Source organism: Poromitra crassiceps (assembly GCF_964638095.1).
Source record: "Poromitra crassiceps genome assembly, chromosome: 16".
NCBI classification, from domain to species: Eukaryota; Metazoa; Chordata; class Actinopteri; order Beryciformes; family Melamphaidae; genus Poromitra; species Poromitra crassiceps.
In genome coordinates this window covers 37298618-37321117 of record NC_139645.1, presented here as the reverse complement: position 1 = coordinate 37321117, position 22500 = coordinate 37298618, and the positions used below count along the sequence as shown (strand labels likewise).

The window sequence follows — 22500 nt, the reverse complement described above, 5'->3', positions numbered from 1 at the left end:
AGGATTGCCTTTTGCCACAGGAGGTTCTGGTGAGACGAAGGAGGTGCCCGGCCTGGAGTCACCCCACAGGGCCTTAGACCTCCATGCACCGAAGGGTCTTACAATACTGCGGTGTAGCACTAACTCTATTGCAGCGGATTGGGCGTGATCAACCCTTCCGCGGGCAACGCTGCAGACAGAGTAGGAAGGCTGATCCGTAGCGGCTGCTTCCGGGACGCGGGTCGGGGTCGTAATCGGCCTCGGCTGGGTCTACTGGGCGAGGGTGTATGATGTTGACAGACCCGAAACACCCCACGACCCCAGTTAACATCACTGATGACGCGTCCCAGTGCATGCACTGGGACGTATATATATTCCCAGTGCATATATATATATATATATATATATATATATATATATATATATATATATGGCTCCGATTCCGGTACGAGTGAGTCTGGCCGGCCGGTCACACCTGTCCTGTGTTGTACTAGCGATAAGAACGATACAACTTCCAGTCGGATTTTCAAAGTAAAACGATTCTGCCCAAGTCTAAAGCACTCAGAAGCAATTGAAAACGTTTTATTTTTGTATTTCCCCTGTCTTTCCATGTGAGATATTTTGATTGACAACGCTGCACGCTGTGGTACAAGAGTAGGGCGAGCGAGAGAGTGCGTGTTATGAAAATATTTATACGCACTGGCAGATTTTAAGGTGGGAAAATGCGTGTAAATACACGCACTCTGGAGCCCACATGTTACAGGGATACCTTCATATTTTTTCAAATATATTTGTTTATTGTGACTTTCGTTACTCTAGAAACCTTCATCCTGTTAAAACGCAGTGTATAATTTCATAGATCTCATTCCTGGACAACATTTTACATTTTGCTACTGCGTGTGTTTTTGCTCAACAGCCGAGATATCGCCCTGAACTCCACGCTTCAAATGATTCTCCAGCTCAGCTCAGCTCAGCTCAGCTCAGCTCAGCTCAGCTCAGCTCAGGCTGTTTCACTTCAGCTCAGGCTGTTTCACTTCAGCTCAGGCTGTTTCACTTCAGCTCAGGCTGTTTCACTTCAGGACTTCTTGATTAAAGCAAGAAACCGACGTCTCCGCTGAGCTCTGGTGTGACTTGGGAGAGTGTGTATTCTGAATCATGTCCTGTGTGTCTGTGGCAGGTTCCTCAGAGGAGAAGTCAGACGGGCTACTTTGACCTGGACACCTCTCTGACTGGCTGTAAGGCTCTGCCGTGGGCCTCTGACAAAAGGTACATATTCCCTCACCTGGGATCTTGCTCACTGTAGTTAGGAGATTCAACTGTCCAGATGGAGGAGGCCAGGTTCATTTCCACTAATCCAGTCAGTCCATGTTTGTGATGATTACAAGGTGTGTGTCCCTGCAGGAGTCATAGTTATATGACAAAGAACCTATTGTTTTCCAGTGCATTTCCCTTCTTATGCACTTCTCATTTCTTCTCCCAAAGTCATTTCTTCCACTTTGCGACTTTTCAGCTGTCGCTGTGTGTACCTGTGTGTACCTGTGTGTACCTGTGTGTACCTGTGTGTACCTGCCAGCAAGGCAAACTCTGCTGGAGTTGTGAGTTTTGTCTGCTTTTTTCCCTGTGTTTAAACGTTGCAGGCGTAAGCAGAGGCTGACAAACAAAACACTTCTTTACTGATTGAGTTTGTACATTACCCATGTTGTCCTGTGGTCCCAAAACCTTCTAAAGAAGGTCATTTCTGTGACCTACTGACCGCTGTTTTCACCCCATTTTCCCCCCTTTGTCCTTCCTTTCTCTTGTAGCACTTGGGGATGTGCTTTTAAAGAAATATATTATAATTATTACTATTGTTGTTGTTATTATTTTAGAAAAGTACAGGTACATTTTGAAAACATTCACAGTGAATGGACCATCCATTTACAAAACAGATGATGAACAGCCTGAGATTCTTAACACATTAAGTGCCAGAGACGACCTAACTCGTCTTACATAATCCAGCGCTTAAGTGCCAAGGACGAGCTAACTCGTCTTACATAAACATTTTTTTTTTTTTGACGGTGGTACATCAATCAACAACTTTTACATCTTCGAGATCACTATTGGAGCAAGATAATGTGTATAATCTATTTTACCGACCCACTAAGTGTTGACAGTGCTCCCCCAGACGACCGAAATCAAAGAAAAAACTGCCGCGGGACCAAGCCGTTCAAGGAAATGCCGTGGCGATTTCACAGTAATCCATTCAAGACTTGTCTTGCCTGAGAGCGGCCGCGCACCGGCAGCAGCACACAGAGAGCGGAGAGCGATTTGCAAAATAGATCATAGGTGAAACACACTTTGAAACACCTCAGAAAGGCCAGAATCAACATCTGCCCATCGCCCACGCATTCCCCGGCCCATCTTGACTCGCACAAGGAGCGTCTGCACGCAGGCAAGCAGGCAGGCAGGCACACAGGCAGGCAGCAGCAAAAGCGCTTCTGACACGCCCGCTGTACAGCCAGGAGGACACAAGACACACGGAGGGAGGAGTTTGAATGAGAGGGGTGTTTCCTGTTGTTATGGAGGAAATTACTGTTCAAAACTATTGTTTAGAATGTCTGACGGTCTTACTGATGCCAAAAATGAATGGTTAAAGTGACTGTTTCACAAAAAGCCATTTATCTCTGAATAAATTTCCAGACGCTGAAACCATGCTGTACTCAACGGCTAATATCTACATAACTACTAACTCTGCAAACTAACTCTTTTAGACAGAGAAAGCACACATTCTATTAGTTATTTTTAGATGATTGGTGTTCATGAATTCTTAACAGAAAAGAATCCTCGTCTGTTTCTAAAATGAGCCAGAATCGTCAAAAACACCCCTGGCACAACTTACCTACAGGAATGAAAACATGGCTGGCATTCAATGTGTTAAGGAAAAATAAGTGCAATTTCAACAATATTATTTTTGAGTTTTCCCACATTCCATAAAAGAATTGGTGGACACGTTCAGGCTCATTAAAACTGATGGCAAGGATCAAAGTTCTCCCGTGGGCCAGATTTGACCCTTTGGTGGGCTGGTATGAGTATGAGTCTTATTCATATTGTGAGTGGCCGGGTCAACCCCAATCTGTTGACGTTACCTCTCACACTGCCACCTACTGCAGCCCTGCTGTAGTGCGACTGCACTTAAAATCACACCATTAGGCTCAAAATGGCAGACAGAAGTGAACTGGCTGTCTATACATGGGGCTCCACAGCACCTCCTACAGGCAGATGTGGGTGGCAGCGTAGTGCTTCTTTTGATGAAGCTTACGAGTTTGACATTCAGGCTGCAAAGTCAACTTTAGCCACCACCAGCTGAAGTGCTTTCAGCCACTGTAACAGATAACCAGCCAGTCCATTCCAAAACAAAAGAAACTGATTGGTTTAAAAAAAAATATATATATATATGTGACTTATATGTGATTTAGGGGTTGATCAGTTAAAGTGAGCAGTGGACAAAAATGTTTACTGCCAGTTCAAATTGTATTCTTCCTGTGAAATAATGTCAGTCTAACAAACAGCAATCAGCAAAAAGCAGCTATCATGTTTAGCACAAAAAGCAAGCTCATCGTGTGTGTGTGTGTGTGTGTGTGTGTGTGTGTGTGTGTTTTAACCCTTCAGAGTATGCCTAAAGAGAGAGGATGACACAGATGAGCCCCACCAGCTGTTCAGTGCCAGCGCTCCACCTGCCAGTCTCAGTCTGCTGGGAAACTTTGAGGTATAACCAGGGTTTCTGGCATGTGACCTATACATGATGACACACACACACACACACACACGGGCTGAGAATCATCAGCTTTTTTTTTGAGAATGGCTTACCTTCACGCATGCCATTTTGCATCCCCACATGAAGTTAGTAAAAGTTACTCTGAAACGAAGTACTTTAGGTGCTAATCACTGGCAGAAGAAAAATCATTCCATTTGTAAGACCAAGAAGAAAGCTTCATGTCGAAACATTGTTAGTAAAAAATATCCTGCATATAGAGCCCAGCGTGTGGGATGCTTTCCTCTTTTTATCATGGGAAGTTCAAACTAGCCACCCTCCAGTGACTGGTACATTTTGTTTTGCCTGTGGCAGCTGTGTTTGCCGACCCTAACAGCCATTGTGGCGGCTGTTACCCTAACCCTGTTACCCTAACTATCCAACAAGGCTCTTTTCTCAAAAGCACTTGGCTCTCAAAAACACTGTCCACTCCATCACACACTTTACTCAGTGGATGAAAAAGGGAGTTTCCTGCGATGGGTGGGAAGGTCAAAGGTCAAAGTGAAAATCAAAAGTTTGTTGGATTTTGACAGTAAGAAATGTCATTTTGTTCCTGACAGGAGTGTGATGTCATTTTGTTCCTGACAGGAGTGTGATGTCATTTTGTTCCTGACAGGAGTGTGATGTCATTTTGTTCCTGACAGGAGTGTGATGTCATTTTGTTCCTGACAGGAGTGTGATGTCATTTTGTTCCTGACAGGAGTGTGTGCTGAACTACCGCCTGGAGCCTTTAGGGATGGTGGAGGGTTTCACAGCAGAGGTTGGTGCCAGCGGGTCCTTCTGCCCTAGTCACATGACCTTGCCCGTGGACGTGTCATTCTACAGCGTCTCCGATGACAACGCTCCCTCGCCATATATGGTGAGGTTACTTTTTTCAGCCACTCGATCAATAATTCAGTCATTTGGGTTTACTGTGTGATTGAGCCTGGAGCTGAAAGCCTTACCTGTAAGTGGTAGAGGTGGTGTCACACACTTGTGTGTGTGTGTGTGTGTGTGTGTGTGTGTGTGTGTGTGTGTGTGTGTGTGTGTGTGTGTGTGTGTGTGTGTGTGTGTGATGACCTGTGTACGTGTTTGTGACATGGCGGTTGTCACTGTGTTCTCTCACAGGGAGTGATCAACCTGGAATCCCTGGGGAAAAGGGGCTACCGCGTACCTCCATCTGGAACCATTCAAGTGGTGAGAGTTTTTAAACTGTCATTGTTATATTATAATATATATAATATATAATATATATATAATATATATATAATATTATTATATTGTTACACAGGTACGGATCGGATGGATGCTCTTTTGAATGGAATATTTGCATCTTGAAATGAAAATGGAGGTGAACAAAGGAGGGATTACACCTAGTAAGACAGAAAGGGAGACCTCTAGTGGAGAAGGAGGCACAGTCACCATGTTGGATGCAGACATGAGGGCAGGGGGGCAAGATGTCTTGTGCACAAATGCGGAAAACATGCTACAACGTCAAAGCCCTCACCGTACACAAATTTCTTTAGTTTTTCACACTTGTTCACATCAAAAGTCCATTTTTCAAGATTTCTTTCATAACAGTAATCTACAGTTTGCTGACGTCACCTAGTACTATCAAATTTCTACCCCATTTCAACCAATCATATCACGACATGGCAGCTGTCAATCAAATCTTCATTTCAGGATAATTTTCTCTTCCAAAGAAAGAGAAAATGGCGCCTAGTGCCTGTCATCTGGCAGAATTCCTATCCCATAAACGAACTACTAACTTGGCCAATTGTATGTTGATATACACAATAAAGAAAACTGTAATGCTTAAGAATGCAAAGAAATGTAATTGGCTCGTTAAAACGCGCATTCCAGGAATATCGTATTTACAGCAATAGCGATAATGGCGCGCGCTTGAGAGCCTGGTTGTCAGGGGTCACTCCTCGGAGATTCCAGGCCGTCGGGCTGCACTCTCCGCTTGGCAACATGAAGGCAGCTGGCTGCCTGCTGCTCGCTGAGCTCCTCTCAGCCACTAACCTCACGTCACCAGGCTCTTCCCGAGGAGAGCGCCACAACACGCTGAATCCCACTCCATTTGGAGGCGGAACACGCCAGGATTGGCCAAAGCTCAATCCAGTCCCCAGAATTGTCAAATAAAATAATCGACATACTACTATGACCCGCCTCTCAACCTGTGATCTCAGACAAGTTATGTTTTCAGTCTGAAACGGACTGCGACGCACAAGTTCAGTTTGACTTTAAAGACAGTCTGTTTCTGTGTAAATCCTGCCCTGAGTGTAAAACCCTCTGCTCTCCGTTTGTGTGGGTCAGACCTTATTCAACCCAAACAAGACGGTGGTGAAGATGTTTGTTGTGGTGTATGACCTACGAGCCATGCCGGCCGGACACCAGACCTTCCTACGCCAGAGGACCTTCTCTGTTCCCGTCCGCCGCGACACACACCCCAGCAGGAAGCCCCTCGCCCTGGGCCAGGGACGCACCCTGCGCTACCTCGTTCATCTGAGGTGAGAAAGCTTCAACGTGTGTCACTGTAGGATTTTCACACCAAAATTACTATTATCATTCATATTATTATTATTATTATTATTATTATTATTATTATTATGTGTTTTCTGTAGAAACAGAACACTATTTAGAATTGTTTTTCATGTCACATTTACAATAAGACATTTAGGTAGCACTTCATTTGGATAGTCCGCCTACAGAGAGTCTATTTGTAACATTTCAACAGCTTATTAGTTGACATTCAACAATAGAGAGGCAAAGTGGAACTTATAAAATACCGGTAGTTGTATTTCGTCGAACCAAACGGTTCAGCTAACGCTCTAATGGGGAGAGACCATAGAACATTTCACTCGGACCAAAACTTAAAAAAACATTGAAAAAATATTTTCTTTAAACCCACATTTAAACGTTTTGGTCCAAGTTAAATGTTATGTGATCTCTCCTGTTTCTAAATATATCTGTACCGTTTGGTTTGAACCTTAAAAACTATTTTTATATGCATTTTACGAAATGCGTATGGGAAAATAAATGGCGGATGAAAATCTCTGGTACAGTGCTGAAGCAGGAAGTAGGCGGTCACTTTGCCTCTCTATTCAACTGATGTTCAACACATTAGCTATAGAGTATTTGTAACAATTCATGAACATACCGACATTGATTGATTGACCGATTGATTTATTAAAGTGTCATGTGGATGTCAAGTGTCGTCAGTGGATGACTGTCGCCAAGAGACTCATTCTGAAGGAGTGGAAGTCCTCCTCTCCACCTTCATTTAAGTTGTGGCTGACGGACGTGGTTTTGGTCATACGTATGTGGAGACTTCGGGCGCTGAGAACCAACTCACTCAAGGTTCTGAGCTATCTGGGAGCTGTTTTTGGCCTCCTGCTTTGACAAGGTTAAGAATGACTACTAGTGACTGAGGTTAGGGGTGACGGCTGGCATCTAATGGAGCCCTTGCGTGGCATCTCATGCACATTATCTCTTAGGAACACATAGCACCTTATGTGGCCGGTAGCTCCACGTTGTAATGTGTAAAATGATGTTTGTATTTTTTTTCTTTCCTTTGATTTCCTGTGTCTGAGTCTGTCTGTGTTTGTCTTGTTAGTTTATTGTTCAGCTTATTTCTAGCTGCCATGATGCCTTATGGGTGCTTCTTCCAGTGTGATCCTCCCAGCCTTGTTGCTGACAGCTTGACACCCGTCTGTCATGTTTCAAAGCTGCAGGCGAACGGAGCAAATCACTAATCAGGTCCAGCTTGGCAAAAATCTCGTCGATATCCAGAGTTGCTCAAAGAGCAGAAATAGCTGATGTGATAGATACAATTATTACATTCCCTCAAATAAGTCGTCAAACCAGTCTTATTTATTGTGACAAGCAAACCCCCCCCCCCCCCCCCCCCCCCTCCCAGCGTCGGAGTTTTAAAGAGTCGTTAATAACGAGGAAATGCGCAAGCTGCAACAATCAAACCGGATCTTGTACCCATAATTATTTTTACAGCAGGGCATTCAAAAATAAGGTGGATAAAAAACGGAAAATAAAATATTGGGGGGAAAAACATAGGCAAAGACAAACGGTTGAATTATTCCAAACCAACTTTATTTATAAAAGCACATTTAAACAACACAGTTGACCAAAGTTCTGTACAATATTATATATACAGTCCATGTGTACAATATTATATATACAGGGTTAGGGTTAACCCTAACCCTGTATATATAATATAATATATATATATAATATACTGTATGTATACAGGGTTAGGGTTAACCCTAACCCTGTATATATAATATAATATATATATATATATATATATATATATATACAGGGTTAGGGTTAACCCTAACCCTGTATACATACAGTATATTATATATATATATATATTATATTATATATACAGGGTTAGGGTTAACCCTAACCCTAACCCTGTATATATAATATACTGTATGTATACAGGGTTAACCCTAACCCTGTATATATAATATAATATATATATATATATAATATACTGTATGTATACAGGGTTAACCCTAACCCTGTATATATAATATAATATATATATATATATAATATACTGTATGTATACAGGGTTAACCCTAACCCTGTATACATACAGTCCATGTGTACAATCAATCCAAATAGCAAGAATGACAGTGACAGAATGACAATAAAATGCAACTCTCATACTGAGTTAATTAAAAACCAATGAGAAAATGTGTTTTGAAGCGAGATTTGAATGTCAACTAATGCCAACTGATAAGCTGTTGAAATGTTACAAATGCTCTGTAGACTCTCTGTAGGTGGACTAAATAAAGTGTGACAGTACTGACATTTACTACAAAAGACTAAAAAACTTGTTAAAATGCATTATAAGTAGTAATAGAGTTTATCCCCCTCCTTCTGTCCCCGTCCAACCAGGTTCCAGAGCTCTAAGTCTGGGAAGATCTACCTCTACAGGGACGTCCGTCTGCTGTTTTCCAGGAAGTCCATGGAGGTGGACAGCGGTGCTGCGTATGAGCTCCAGTCCTTCACAGAGTCTCCCGCTGACCCGCCTTTCTCGCCCCGCTGCTGAGGCCTGGCTCCCTCCCTCACCCGGCAGGCCACTACTGAAGCTTGACTCACACCCTGAACTTGACTCCACCCATTAGCCTGTGGCTAGTGGGCTGAAACAGAAGGGGTATAAAGGACAGCAGTCGACTAGAATCAACGGGCCGGTGCCGTTGACCTTCCTTAAGTTCGCTCACTTCCTGTCGCCCAGAACAGATCCAGGAGAGCTAAGAGCCTTGGAGACTTTATCAGACATGAAACCCTTTTCTCTGTTGAGTGCAGCGACCTCGGGTCAGAGAAGCCACGTCCAAAGTTGTGGCGGCTGAGGCCACAGTTCATGGGTTTCTGTTTGACATGCTGTTCTCGTGGTCAATAAGGCCTTATCAGATTTGATAGGTAACGTTTTTCCACTTCTCGGGCCTGTGTTTCCTCTCCAGCGTCTGGCAGGAGAGGAGAGCACACTGATGGTCTTAGGAGGCAGACACCTAAATCCACTCAGCTGATTTGGGGTCAGTTCACTCTTAGTTCATTCAAAAATAAAATATTAGCTTAAAGGAAGGCTTTGCCCATTTTTAACCCCCTTTGTATCATTAAAATCTCTGTATTATAAGCGGATAGCCAGTGTTTACCTCCCCTTTATGTTTTCTGCATCTAGAAATTCCTGTCCGTCTGCCTGCAGAAACTCCACCCCGGCCAGCTGGTATGGTTCATTAACGCTCGTTAAAGCGCTCCTAAATAAAAAAAATAAAATAAACAATGTGTAGTTGGAACAGCCGCCCTCGAGCAGAACATCAGGATGTGTTTTGCATCATTCTGACACGGAGGTGTTACATTACATTAATGTAATGTAATGTAATGTATGAGGTGCCTGGAATAAAGTGCAGGAAAACATGAAGAGAAGATAAAGGCTGCTCATCTGTATATATTACCCACATTGTAACGATACAAAGCGGGTTGAAAATCGGCAAAGCTTTCCTTTAATTTGAATAAGCCTCGGATCTCCAATTCTGTATTGATGGAATGCGAGAGCCTTTTTGTGGCAAAAGATCATTCAGTTTTCGATCTGGGAACAAAGTCCACTTCCTCGAGAAATTTAACTGAAAGTGAATTTGGCTTTGACCCTGTGACTCCATGACTGCCGAGCTCAGAGGAGGGGAAGTCCATGTGAAAGTGGGCATGGGTGGCAGACAGTGGTGCAGCTCCAACAAACACAGACAACCATGGACCACTGAAGAAGAGATGTGCTCCAACAAACATGGACCACTGAAGCTGAACAAGCAATCAAACCAGATAAAATCGAAAGCATCACAGCAGAACATCAGAAGCGCACTGTTTTTCCCCCATTGTAACTGGAAATGAAACAAAAAAAATAGTAACACCGGTATTCTAATACGTTTTTGTACTGTTACAGAACCACTTTATTGGAAGTGTTGCAATAGAAAAAAGAGTAACCTTAGTTTAGTGTTTACATATTTACTTTCAGTTTACCTTCATCAGTTTATTTAATATTTAAATTAATATTTCAGTTACTACTCATGTGACGTCTGTCATGCTAAGATGATGTAGTGAAAAGTGTATATCATAGTATGTATTTTTGACATTAATATTCAAATCTGGAAAACAAATATATATAAATATCTTCTTAAAGCAATCTGAAAATCTGTTGAGTCTTTGTGTTATTTTCCTCCCCACCGTGTTCTCTGTTCCATATTCATACATACTGTATACATGTATACATAGTACATACTAGAAATCTTGAGCGCTATGTGCGCTTGATTCCTAGGCTCGCCCTGCAGCTCGACCGCTGCGCGGCCTGGCTTCGCCTGCTCTATTGGCATGCGCAGCGCACAATTGCTCGAAACAGAGGTCGCTGTCTTCTGTGGTGTTTTATGGCAGTTGGCATCCTTTCTGTTGCATTACCACCTACTACTGGATTTATCCACGGTTTCCCTACATTCTGTCCCTCTGCATCTTCCTTCGTGGCCTCAGCTCAGCGCCTCAAGCAAAATAACCGCTGGCTCTGTCTTTTTAAGACAGTTTACATTTTAAGATGATTTTGGTTAATCAGAATCAGAATCACTTTTATTGCCACAGTATGCAAGTTACATATGAGGAATTTGCCTTGGTGTCGGTATGCAGCGTAGCGGTCACATCAATATACAGAGATCAGAAGTAGGAAGATAACTAAAGACAATCACAAAGTTGCAAGTGCAATCAAATCAGTAAATATAATATGTACATGAGTGGTGACGTGTTATGTGGATGATAAATATGAATTTACGTTGAATTTACATGAGATTTACAGACTGAGTTAAATAGACGATAAATAGGCAGTGGATTTACATGAATTTACAGTCGGAGTTAAATAAGAGTTTGAATACTTGTACATTGAATGTACATGAAATTTACAGGCTAAGTTAAATAGGCATTAAATGTGCAGGGAATTTACATGAATTTACAGTTCCAGTTAAACAGGCATTAAATTAGATGAGTTGCAGTTTTATGGGGGGGGGGGGTTCAGTTGAGTTTAGGAGAAGATAGTGAGTTTGTGTGTGTGTGTGTGTGGGGGGGGGGAGGGTTGTTGGTGAGGTCCCTGGTGGAAGGGGTTTCCGGGCCTTGTTGGTGAGGCTGATGGCGGTTGGGAAGAAGCTGGTCTTGTGGCGGGTGGTTCTGGTCTTGGCAGACCTCAGTCTCTTGCCGTGGGGGAGTGTCTTAAATAGTTTGTGGCCAGGGTGGGAGAGGTCGGCCATGATCTTGCGAGACCGCTTCAGTGTCCTGGCTGCATGCAGGTCCTGGAGGGATGGCAGGTTGCATCTGATTATCTTCTCAGCGCAGCGGATGATGCGCTGAAGTCTGTTGATGTCTTTGAGAGTGGCAGCAGCATACCAGACGGTGATGGAGGAGGTGAGGATGGACTCAACGATGGAGGTGTAGAAGTGCACCATCGTGGCCTTTGGCACTTTGAATTTCTTCAGCTGCCGCACAAAGTACATCCTCTGCTGTGCCTTCTTGGTGTTCTGATGTTCAGCTCCCATTTTAGGTCCTGGCTGATGATGGTCCCCAGGAAGCGGAAGGACTCCACAGTCCACAGTGTTGACTGGGGAGTCACAGGGTGATGGGGGAAGGTGGGGCTTTGTTCCTCCTGTAATCCACAATCATCTCCATTGTTTTTTGAGCATTTAACAGCAGGTTGTTTTGACTGCACCAAGTCACCAGATGGTCAACTTCCTGTCTGTATTCCGACTCATCTCTGTCTGTGATGAGCCCTATGAGGGTGGTATCATCCGCGAACTTAAGGAGCTTGATGGACTGGTGACTGGAGGTGCAGCTGTTGGTGTACAGACCGAAGAAGTAGGGAGAGAGGACACCGCCCTGGGCAGCACCGGTGCTGATGGACCGAAAGTCAGTGATGTGCTTACCCAGCCTCACATGCTGCTTCCTGTCAGTCAGGAAGTCTGTGGTCCATCTGCAGATGGGGTCGGGCATTAGCCTAGGTAAACCCAGCCCCCACGTGACCTGCTCTCTCAGTTCCCAGTCACGTGACTGAGAACAGGTCTGAGAGCAGGTCACGTGGGGGATGGGTTTACCCAGGCTAGTCGGGCATGCCCAGTTGGGAGAGTTTCTCCTGTAGCAGGGCTGGGATGAGCGTGCAGAGCTGAAATCTACGAACAGGATCCTGGCATAGGTTCCTGCATTGTCCAGGTGTGTGAGGATGTGGTGGAGGGCCATGTTGATTGCATCGTCTACAGGCAAACTGTAGGGGTCCAGGAGTGGGTCTGTGATGGATTTGAGGTAGGACAGGACAAGGCGCTCAAAGGACTTCATGACCATGATCATTGATTGATTGATTGACTTTATTTGGTGATAAAAACAGGACATAAGACAACATATCACCGAGGATAAAAACACAATAAAGCCCGAAGGCTTATTTCCATTGTGGTCCCCATGGAGACAAGACAGACAACGTAAATACGTGTAACAAAGAAGTGCAAGTGGGAGCATAATTTAAAACTAATACAACTCCATTAAAAGATAAATTACTAACTCAGTTTATAATTTACCCAAATAAAAAAATAAAAACTAGAACTAAACATATCAATCAATAAAATAAAAGACCAGCTATACCATAAATAAATAACCAATTCAAGAACTAAAAAGGACAGGATAAAACGGTTTAAAGTGCGGATGTTTGTAACCATTTTTTTAAGCCTTTTTTAAAAGTGCAGATAGACTCACTCAGTTTCAAGCACGAAGGTAACATGTTCCATTGAGTCGCTGCATTATATTTGAACGAGTTCCTCCCCATCAGGGTCCTAAATCTGATAGGGATGAAATCAGTAGAACTGCCTCTCGTAGAATACTGGTGACGCTCACTCACACAAGAAAAGTAGCTTTTAAGATACATAGGAACAAAATTCTTAACAATCTTAAAAGTGAACAGCAGCTTGATGTATAAAGTGCGCTTCTCAACTGTCAGCCAATTAAGACTGTCAAAATGAGCTTGGTCCAGGTGGGTACGTGGATGGAATTTAAGAATGACTCGAATCAACTTGTTTTGAGCCGTTTGTAATTTGTTTTTGAGTTTCTGAGAGAGACCAGTATACCAGCAGATGGCAGCATAGTCAAAATGACTCTGAACAAGTGCAGAAGCCAAAGAGTGGTGAGAAAGGCAGCTTTCCTGGCCAGAAACCTGACATGCATGTTAATTTTGCCAAGGACTTTCAGAGCCATATACTCACCTGATAAGCATTTGTCTAAAATGCAGCCAAGGTAGCTTACCTTATCTTTGGCATTAATTTGAATGTCACCAATCTTGATGACGAGACCGGGCGATTTAGACAATTTAATTTTAGAGCCGAATACAATGGCTTCTGTCTTACCTAAGTGAAGAGACAATCTGTTGTCTGACAGCCAGTCACAAACACTCTCTAGCTCTGCACTTAAAGTTTTCTCTACAGCAGATTTATCCTGGTGCGACACCATTAAAACAGAGTCATCAGCATAAAGAAACAAATTACAGGCAGGTGAGGTCGCCGCTCTAAAATCATTAATATATAAAAGAAAAAGCAGGGGTCCGAGGATACTCCCCTGCGGCACCCCCCACCCCATTTCTTGAACTTCAGAAAGCGTTCCGTTAACGTCCACCCTTTGAAGACGGTGGGTAAGTTATGATTCGATCCAACGTAATGCTAAAACACTAAAACCCATTGCTCTGAGTTTAAGAATTAAAATCCCGTGGTCTACAGTATCAAACGCTTTTTGAAGATCAAGCAACACTAGACCACAAAACTTGCCTGCATCAACTTCCCTCCTAATTAAATCAGTGAGGTACATCAGGCATGTTTCAGTAGAATGGGATTTCCTAAAACCTGACTGCCACTCATATAAAATCTGTTTCTCTGTAATAAAGTCATTGATTTGTTTTAACACTAGATTTTCCAAGACTTTAGACAGAGAACATAAAATCGATACAGGCCTGTAGTTGTTTGGGTCCCTTTTACACCCTTTTTTAAAAAGAGGAATCACTCTGGCTTTTTTAAAACCCACTGGTACAGTTCCTGACGTGATGGATAGGTTCATGATGCGGGTGATGAAGGGAGTTATCACCTCCGCAGCATCATTGAGGAACCTGGCCGGCATCAGATCAAGACCTGTGCCTTTCGTAGGCTTCAAATTTTTAAGTTGTTTACCTACCTCAGCTTCAGAAACTCTGGAAAATGCCAACGAGCCTGGTTCAATGTAGCCTGGGTAAACCCATCCCCCACGTGACCTGCTCTCAGACCTGTTCTCAGTCACTATAGTGACTGGGAACTGAGAGAGCAGGTCACGTGGTGGCTGGGTTTACCTAGGCTAGGTTCAATGCCCAGCTGCCCGAAACCAGTCAGATGTTTCTCACCATAGGCCCCTGAAGGTAATGGAAGCTTGTCAACTAGCTGTTTAGCAACAGAGGAGAAGTGGATGTTAAGATGTTCAGCTACTTCCTTTTTATTGGAAGTTATTTGACCATTCACTTCTAGGCTGATGTTACTGCCACTGGTTTTAGTTTTGGTGCTGTAACCGATTTCTTTTAGGCATTTCCAGAGCTTCTTTGGCTCCTTCCTGTGCTCCAATATTTTCTCACTAAAGTAATTTTTTTTAGCCATCATGATGTCACTGATGATTTCACAATGCCTATGACATCATCAGGGATGTCACTCACTTATAGATGATTTGGTCAATAATAATGTCACTGATGATGTCACAATGCCTATGACATCATCAGTGAATATGTCATAACATCATCAGTGATGATGTCATAGACATTGTGACATCACAATGTGGACAGAAATTGAAACGTGGCATAGAGCCCACTTACTCACAAGAGTTAATTTGCAAAAACAGGTATCTCTGTTTGGATTTTTTAAATAATTGTATATTATATATCGATGTATTTATATTGTAATTTATTTTTTGGCACATTTGGCCCTCAGACAGACAGCCCTCAGACAGACGGGCCTATAGGTCCCTGACGGTAGGCATTCGTCAAGGCAAACTCTAGTCTAGATCAATGTTACTGTATCTTTCACTGAAATCTGGGTGTGTTTCGTGCACATGGATCCCACAGCTGATCGGCATATTATGCAACAGTCTGAACCAGATGCAAAACCCTATCGCACATGTGTCAAAGGGAAAGTGCCCGAGGACCGGGAACGCGCACGGTGTCTCCGCATGTGACGTAGCTAGTATTTATCGGCGACCATATTTTTGTGCGGGACTCAACACAAGGAGTGAACGGTCGGCGGGATTCGTATGGGGACGGAAAGTCAAAGCTGGGGATTTTACCATCTCTCGTTCAACTACTGAGCTATCTATCTGTTGATTTCACTGAGATCAGGTCCGTTTAGACATGTCGGAGGAAATCGAGGAAACAAAGACGGCCGAAGAGACGCCGGTGGATGACAAAGTAAGGTTTTAAATGCAGCGAATTCGCTTGTTAGCAGGATTGATTTTGTTAGCTAGGATACATCTACGGCCCTCTCGCTATTATTGTTGACATTTTAGTCAAGGCCAATAAGCCCAGCTTTGGTTATTTAATGTTAATGTCAGTTGCCCAACTTTGTAATGACACAGCGGTAGCGCTGCTGATTTTGTCTGAGTGTCATGGATACTGTCAGCTACATGACATTCACAGCCTGGCAGATCATTTGTATGTTAGCTCAGCTGCTAGCTAGCGCCAACACACTGGCGTGCCGTTTGGTTTTAGCTGCAGCAATCTCGTAAACTAACGCTAGTTACGCTAGCCATCCAACTGTCAAAGAGTGACATTTCCCAATCTCCGCGTTATCAAACGAGTGGCTACGTGTCCAATCTTCTAACTAACGTTACTTACCTCTGTTGGCTATGTCATGAAGGGAAAAACCAAACCACTACGCTAACGGTAGCTAACGTTAATGTTACCCAGAGACCGTTCTGACTCTCGTTACGTTAAATGAACTACCAGTGAACTACCGAGATTACTATTACTACTTGGTTAGAAATGGGCAGCTCTAAGTCGTTATGACAGATAGACCTACTCAGCAGCTTTGGAATGTGTTGTACAGTTAGTATAAACGTCTGATACTCGCAGCAGATCATCTGACTCTGTGCCACACTGGCAAACGAAGCTGAACGATCATTTTTCGTTGGGGAGCCTGGCAACACCTACTAAAGTACAGGATCTCTCTCTCTCTCTCTCTCTCTCTCTCTCTCTCTCTCTCTCTCTCTCTCTACCTCTCTCCCCTTGCTTTCAGGAGGGGGATGATAAGGTGATCAGTCCTGAAAAGTCAGAGGAGGCCAAACTGAAGGCCAGATACCCAAATCTGGGACATAAACCCGGGGGCTCAGATCTGCTCCGCAAACGCCTTCAGAAGGGGGTGAGTTATCTCCTCTTCTACTTTTACTCATGTAACCGACTGTTCTGTATCTGTTATGGAGCCGTTTTATTTACCCACTAAATACAAAATCAGCACAGGCGAGGCTGGTTTCAAACTGGGATCTGTCATTTACAAGCGCAACACATTAACCATCAGACCAACGGGACAATCCTGTTGGCCAAGGACCAACGTGCCGCTTTCAGGCAGGATCGCTACAAACCATAGCCAAGCTATAAAGAACAGAGACACTCGGTTACACTCAAGCCCTTTTCCCACATGCGTACCGGAAAATTACCTGTAAGTCAATATCGGACATTTCCCTGAATTTCCCTTCACACCTTAGCGCGCGCATATGGGAATCTAGTCGTCAAATAGCCGGTATGTTGGGGGACGGGGGACGGGGGGAGGGGGGAGCTTATTTGGGGGGTCGGCAAAACTTCACTCAGTCCTCCATACTTTGCAGCAGCCTGACACAGGACAGACAAAGCGAGAATGGCAGAGGCTTGCAAGGCAAGCTGCCCAACGCTTGTAGCCTATGTATGTAGAGAAAGCAAATGCATGAAGCGAAATGTGTGGAAGTAGTTTGCTTTGATGTGCGCAAATGATTAGATGATGCACTTTGAAGAAGTTGGGATCCGTGTCTGAGAGAAATAGTTGCTGGTTCGATGTTTATCCGTTCACCTGCGTCGCGTTGAAGCACTTTTTACAGATTGGCTTCGTTTGATGTGTCCGGCTTGCCTTCGGAAATCAGCAAGCTGACATACTGCTCTTATTAGGCTATCACAAGATAATTTCGCCAGTTTGCTTTAATGTGCGCGAATGATTAGATTATGCCCGCTGGAACATTAAGCAACGTGTGTAGGCTACACTTCGCCCATGATTGAAGGACCGCTGTCGCGGAAAATGACTGGACCCGTTTCCACTTGCGTCCCCTTAAGAGCATACCGCTCTTCTGACTGGATCGAAACTGGTGAAATGTCGGGGACGACGCGGTCGCGCTTATACCGGCACGGTGCCTTTCCCACATGCAGGCATTAGACCACGTTCCGGTCATTTAGCGGTACAAAGCGCATGTGGGAAAAGGGCTTCACTTTCAGGATTCATCACATTACTGTTTACTCAGTCACGTACACAGACGTTTGGGTGGGCAGGTGCTCAAGCGGAAAAAGAGAACACCCCTCTAATAATAGAGACAGCCCTATGTAGGGCCCTATGCCAACCAGCCACGTACAAAACATGAGTGGTGGTGAGGTGAATGGTGAGAGACAATCATTTTTTTTATCCCATTTGAATTGTGACATGAAGTACACACATGAGGTTTGTCGATTTAAAAGAGAACTTTGCAAGTCAAGAAAGTCGCAGTTTGTCGTAAAATTGTCTCACTATAAATTATAAAATCAGAAAGACTACACACAACCAGTCATGTAAGCGATAACTTTCTCTCCCGCCAGGCCATGTTGGTGTTGGTGTGACGTATATTGTGCGAGAGGAGAGATGTGGTTGATTGAGCCGTTTCATTCCAAACTCAATGTTACGTTTCAGTTTTACGACAAACTGCGGCATTGTGGTGTACTTAATGGCACAATTCAAACGGGATTGTCTTTCGCCGTTCACCACCCCTCGTAATATTTCAGATGCTGGTTCGTATAGTGAAGCAGGACGTAGGCGTATTTAGGCTCTGTTACTGATACCATATTAAAGACTAAAGTACTTGGTCAATTGAAACTCACCATTAATGTTATATTTAAGCAATATAGCATGAGAGCAAGTGTGTTGTGGCGAATATATCCCGCTGATAAGCTGTTATCCCACGAGGCCGCAGGCCGAGTGGGATAACAGCTTATCAGCGGGATATATGCCACAACACCACGCAGCTCGAGTGCAATATTGCTTTTATAAAACGGTTTCCAAGTATAATAATATAATAATAATAATACTCCGACTGGCAAAAGTCCGACTGGCATGGTATTCTGATAGAGTCAGTTGAAACATTACTGTAAGGCGGGACCGCAAGAACGTGCGGGTGATTTGATTGGATTGTTCTGGAGACTGAAGTTGACATTGGCCAATCCTGGCGCTTGCTGAGAAGCCTAGAGCTTTCTGGAAAGCCGACAGGCAGCTCGAGCGCAGCGCTGCATTCTCAGCGCTTGCTGAGAAGCTGAGTGCTTTCTGCAAAGCCCGACACCAACTAACGTTACGGGGTTAAATGCGGGGTTAAATGCGGGGTTAACAGCCTTTTTTTTGCAAAGAAGACATTAGCCCGCATCTATTCTTGTACAAAACATAATTTTCTGCAAAGTATTAGTAAAGTTATAAGCGAAGATCGATTCACAAGGATCTGACAGCTGTCTCCGCCATTTGTTTTTTTTTAGGTAACCAAAGGCTTTTAGTAAGAGAGTTGCCATGGCAACCAATAACCCATGGCCATGGGTTATTGGACTCGGTTACTGGATTTATACAATGGCTGTGAACCAATCAGATTGCTTGATTTGAGAGAGCCGTTTTATAAAATAACATTATAGTTCAATATCTGAATCTCAGTCCTCTGTACTCTGTAAAAATTGTCTCTACTGTAAGTGAAGACGGCATGTTTCTCAGTGGAAATTATTCACTATAATGTCAGTAGAGTGATCACTTTCATTTCACCAAAGACTTCACTTAAACAGTTGTCATGAAATGTGAAATTGGCTATACAGACCAGCCTCTAAACACATTTATTTATGTTGTAAAGTCAGACATGGATGTAGACTTCAACTTAACTTGTTGGTACTACAGGTGCTTATTGTTTTTTCCCCTTTTCCTTTTTTAATGCACTACTTGGAATGTACTGTAGAAGCCCCCCACCCCCATTATTGTTCTAGCAATGCTCACTTACTTTCTCAAGAAATTAGGGGAGGAGTCAGCACCAAAAACAGCACATGTATTGCTTCTAATACCCCCCATGTTTTGTATTGTCTCTACAGCAAAAGTACTTTGACTCGGGCGACTACAACATGGCTAAAGCCAAGATCAACAAGAACAAGCAGCTGCCCACTGCCGCCGCTGCAGCAGCAGAGAAGCCCGAGATCACAGGGGACCACATCCCCACCCCCCAGGACCTGCCCCAAAGGAAACCTTCTCTGGTGGCCAGCAAACTGGCAGGCTGATGCACACACCACCTGTCCCCCTGCCTCTACCTTCTCCCCATCAGCCCCGGACCCCGCCCCAGAGGAACCCATACCTACCTAGCACCCAGCGACCTGGCTAGCGGATATCACCTCCAGTCTCTGTTTTTTTTTCTGTGCTCCCTGCCCTCCCTCCTCCCTGCCCTCCCTCCTCCCTCCCTGCCCTCCCTCCTCCCTCCCTGCCCTCCCCTCATCACAAGTCCTCCAACTCATATGCTCCATGAGGTCATAATGCAGCAACACCTGGAATACGACCATATAGCACATATGCTAGACTAGCGCCCCTCAGTGGCAGAGAAAAAGTACTGCAACATATAAGACTCATAAGACGCCATATCCACATAGCACGTCTGCTAGACTAGCGCCCCTCAGTCGCCCCTCAGTGGCAGAAAAAAGTACTACGCGACTTCCACCAAGCAACATGAAAAAATTACTTTTTTTCAAAAAACGTTAGGATTAGGGTGTGGGTTAGGGTTACGGACAGCAACGAACCGGTAGCCGAGTGGTTACGACAGGTGGCTGTCAAGCCAGCGGCCGCAGGTTCAAATCCCGCACGCCTCGAGGTTTTTTCACCAAACTGATCTGGTCACATGACCGCTAGAGGACACTTAACGTTGAAAGGAGATGTAAGGTCGTATTCGGCTGCTTGTACCAATGATGTCGTGGGTCGTATCCAGTTGGAGGGCAGGCTGTCTCATCATCTGTCTCCACTTTCTCCATTCAGTTATTCTTTCCTCCATGTATGATACGCTGTAAGACAGGACATCCATGTGCGATTGAGCGGACTGTGACGCCTCTGTGCGACTGATGGACGACAGCCAACACAATGTTCATTGGCTGCGGAGAGAGAGGGAGGGGGGGGGGGTGCGCTTGGCAGAAGCTTCGCTCTGTACGGTTTGGAGGGCTTCAGTACGCTGATAAGGATCCCTCAATTTTGAACTGTACATAGTATTTCCTGTTTGGCACAGAGGCAGACATCAGCCTTTTAAGAAAATTTTACATTAGAATTGTCATTCACTGTATGTCCTTATTCTAAATGATGCTGTTAATGTGCTTGAGTCATTGACTTAATATAATAACCCAGAGGTGGAGTTCAGTTCTGTTCACATGTTGGTTTTGAATCATGGAGAAAGGGAGGCCAATACTGATGGACCACACAGCGAAGGCCAGACTGCCATATATGGAACTGCATGTATGACGCAGGGCTCCCAAAGTCAAGCCTCATCCAGCTGCTGCACTGAACACACACACACACACACTTAAAGACACACACACCATGTGCTTAAAAGCTCAGGTGCAACGCGTCATCTCCGGGCGGCAGGTAGACGATGCAGTCGAGACCTCTTGAAACTCCGAAATGTTTGACCTTCAAGGTAGATGGCTTAGAGGAGAGGATGATGTTGCTTTCTGCTCTGCCCTTCAGTTCAGCCTGGAAGAATAACACTGTCCTCTACTCGTGTCAAAGTTTCCACTTCCCAGTTGTCATGAATTAAGTGTGTACATCCCAAATGAGAGGCAGAGGAGCTAAACTGTCAGTAGGGACCAGCCTTTATGCCCCGCAAGCTGCATGGGTATCATTTTATGGACAATGTGACCAGGGAGCAACTCCTGTCACTGGGAACAAATACAATGCTACTGTTATGAATCAGCTACTGTAGGACTTTGTCTAAAAACATTGTCTACGTGTGGGTTAGGGTTACACTCAAAGTTCAAGTAGTTTTATGAAACAATGTCATTGTTACCGTGTAGTGCTCTTCTCCAGGTCCTTACTGACTGCTTGTGGTCCAGGTTGATGGATATAAACTCGCACTACATCTGTCTGAGCTGTGCATGTATATGGCTGCCCTGCTGTCACTTTGTGCCATTTTGTTTTGTAAATAAAATAGTTTTGCACAAATGTTTTCATTGTTCATGTCTTGTCTGTTATGGAGGCTATGACTGTTTATTACAGCCTTATTTGATGGTTGCATTTTAATGGATATAATCAGGTCTATAATAACAGGCAACATGGGGAAAATAGGGATGCACCGATATGAAAATTCTGGCCGATGCCGATAACCGATATTAACATTGCTGTTATGGCTGATAACCGATATTTATCGGTCGATATGATCTGTATAAAACCAATTTTTTATGATCATCACATTTTGTACATACATGTAAACACTGAATTTGAAAAAGTAATGCGTTTCTTTATTTCCAAAACTTTTGGAAAAGCCCATAAATCACATACTTTTGGAAAAGCCCATAAATCATAGATTTACTGTATTATTTCATCTCAATGTGAAGAATTTGGCTGATAATGATAACTGATATTAACATTGCAACATCGGACCGATACCGATATGTTAAAAAATTACTAACATCGGCCGATACCGATACGATTGCCGATATATCGTGCATCCCTAGAAAATAGCATTGTTTCAATGTGAGCTGCAACATATTTCCAGATTGTGACCTTAGACTTTGCTGCCCTATAGACCCTTTTCACAGGAACTGTTGTGAGGTGGTAAAGCATGTGTAACCAATGAGGGCCCTGGCACTGGGACACATAATGGAATGGACCATAATCAATAATGCTATTATTAGTTACACCTGCTTTACTTCATGCTTCACCATCTCAAAATGGTTTATGTGA

The 22500-nt window shown here is 43.9% G+C and overlaps 2 protein-coding genes across 4 annotated transcripts in view; both read left to right on the top strand.

Annotated features, from left to right (window-relative positions):
- The window catches only part of atosa (atos homolog A), a 98912-nt gene extending 88464 nt beyond the window's left edge, over nt 1-10448 (top strand). The window contains exons 7-13 of one of the 3 annotated variants that reach the window (XR_014553437.1): nt 1157-1245; nt 3628-3724; nt 4470-4628; nt 4877-4945; nt 6068-6261; nt 8678-9315; nt 9462-10448. Coding sequence is in view for 1 of the 3 variants with exons in the window: in XM_083653085.1 (XP_083509211.1) it covers nt 1157-1245; nt 3628-3724; nt 4470-4628; nt 4877-4945; nt 6068-6261; nt 8678-8831 (762 nt within the window). In the remaining 2 variants the exon portion in view is untranslated. Of the gene's footprint in view, nt 1-1156; nt 1246-3627; nt 3725-4469; nt 4629-4876; nt 4946-6067; nt 6262-8677 lie in introns of all 3 variants that reach the window. The other 2 variants (XR_014553438.1, XM_083653085.1) reach the window with 2 other exon arrangements.
- A 5123-nt stretch (nt 10449-15571) lies between these two features.
- Nucleotides 15572-21763, top strand: LOC310791397 (cAMP-regulated phosphoprotein 19-A-like). Its single transcript, XM_083653093.1, has 3 exons — nt 15572-15749; nt 16576-16698; nt 19662-21763. The coding sequence occupies exons 1-3, from the start codon at nt 15693-15695 to the stop codon at nt 19842-19844; spliced, it is 363 nt and encodes a 120-aa protein (XP_083509219.1). The 5' UTR covers nt 15572-15692; the 3' UTR covers nt 19845-21763.
- Nucleotides 21764-22500: the final 737 nt, after the last annotated feature.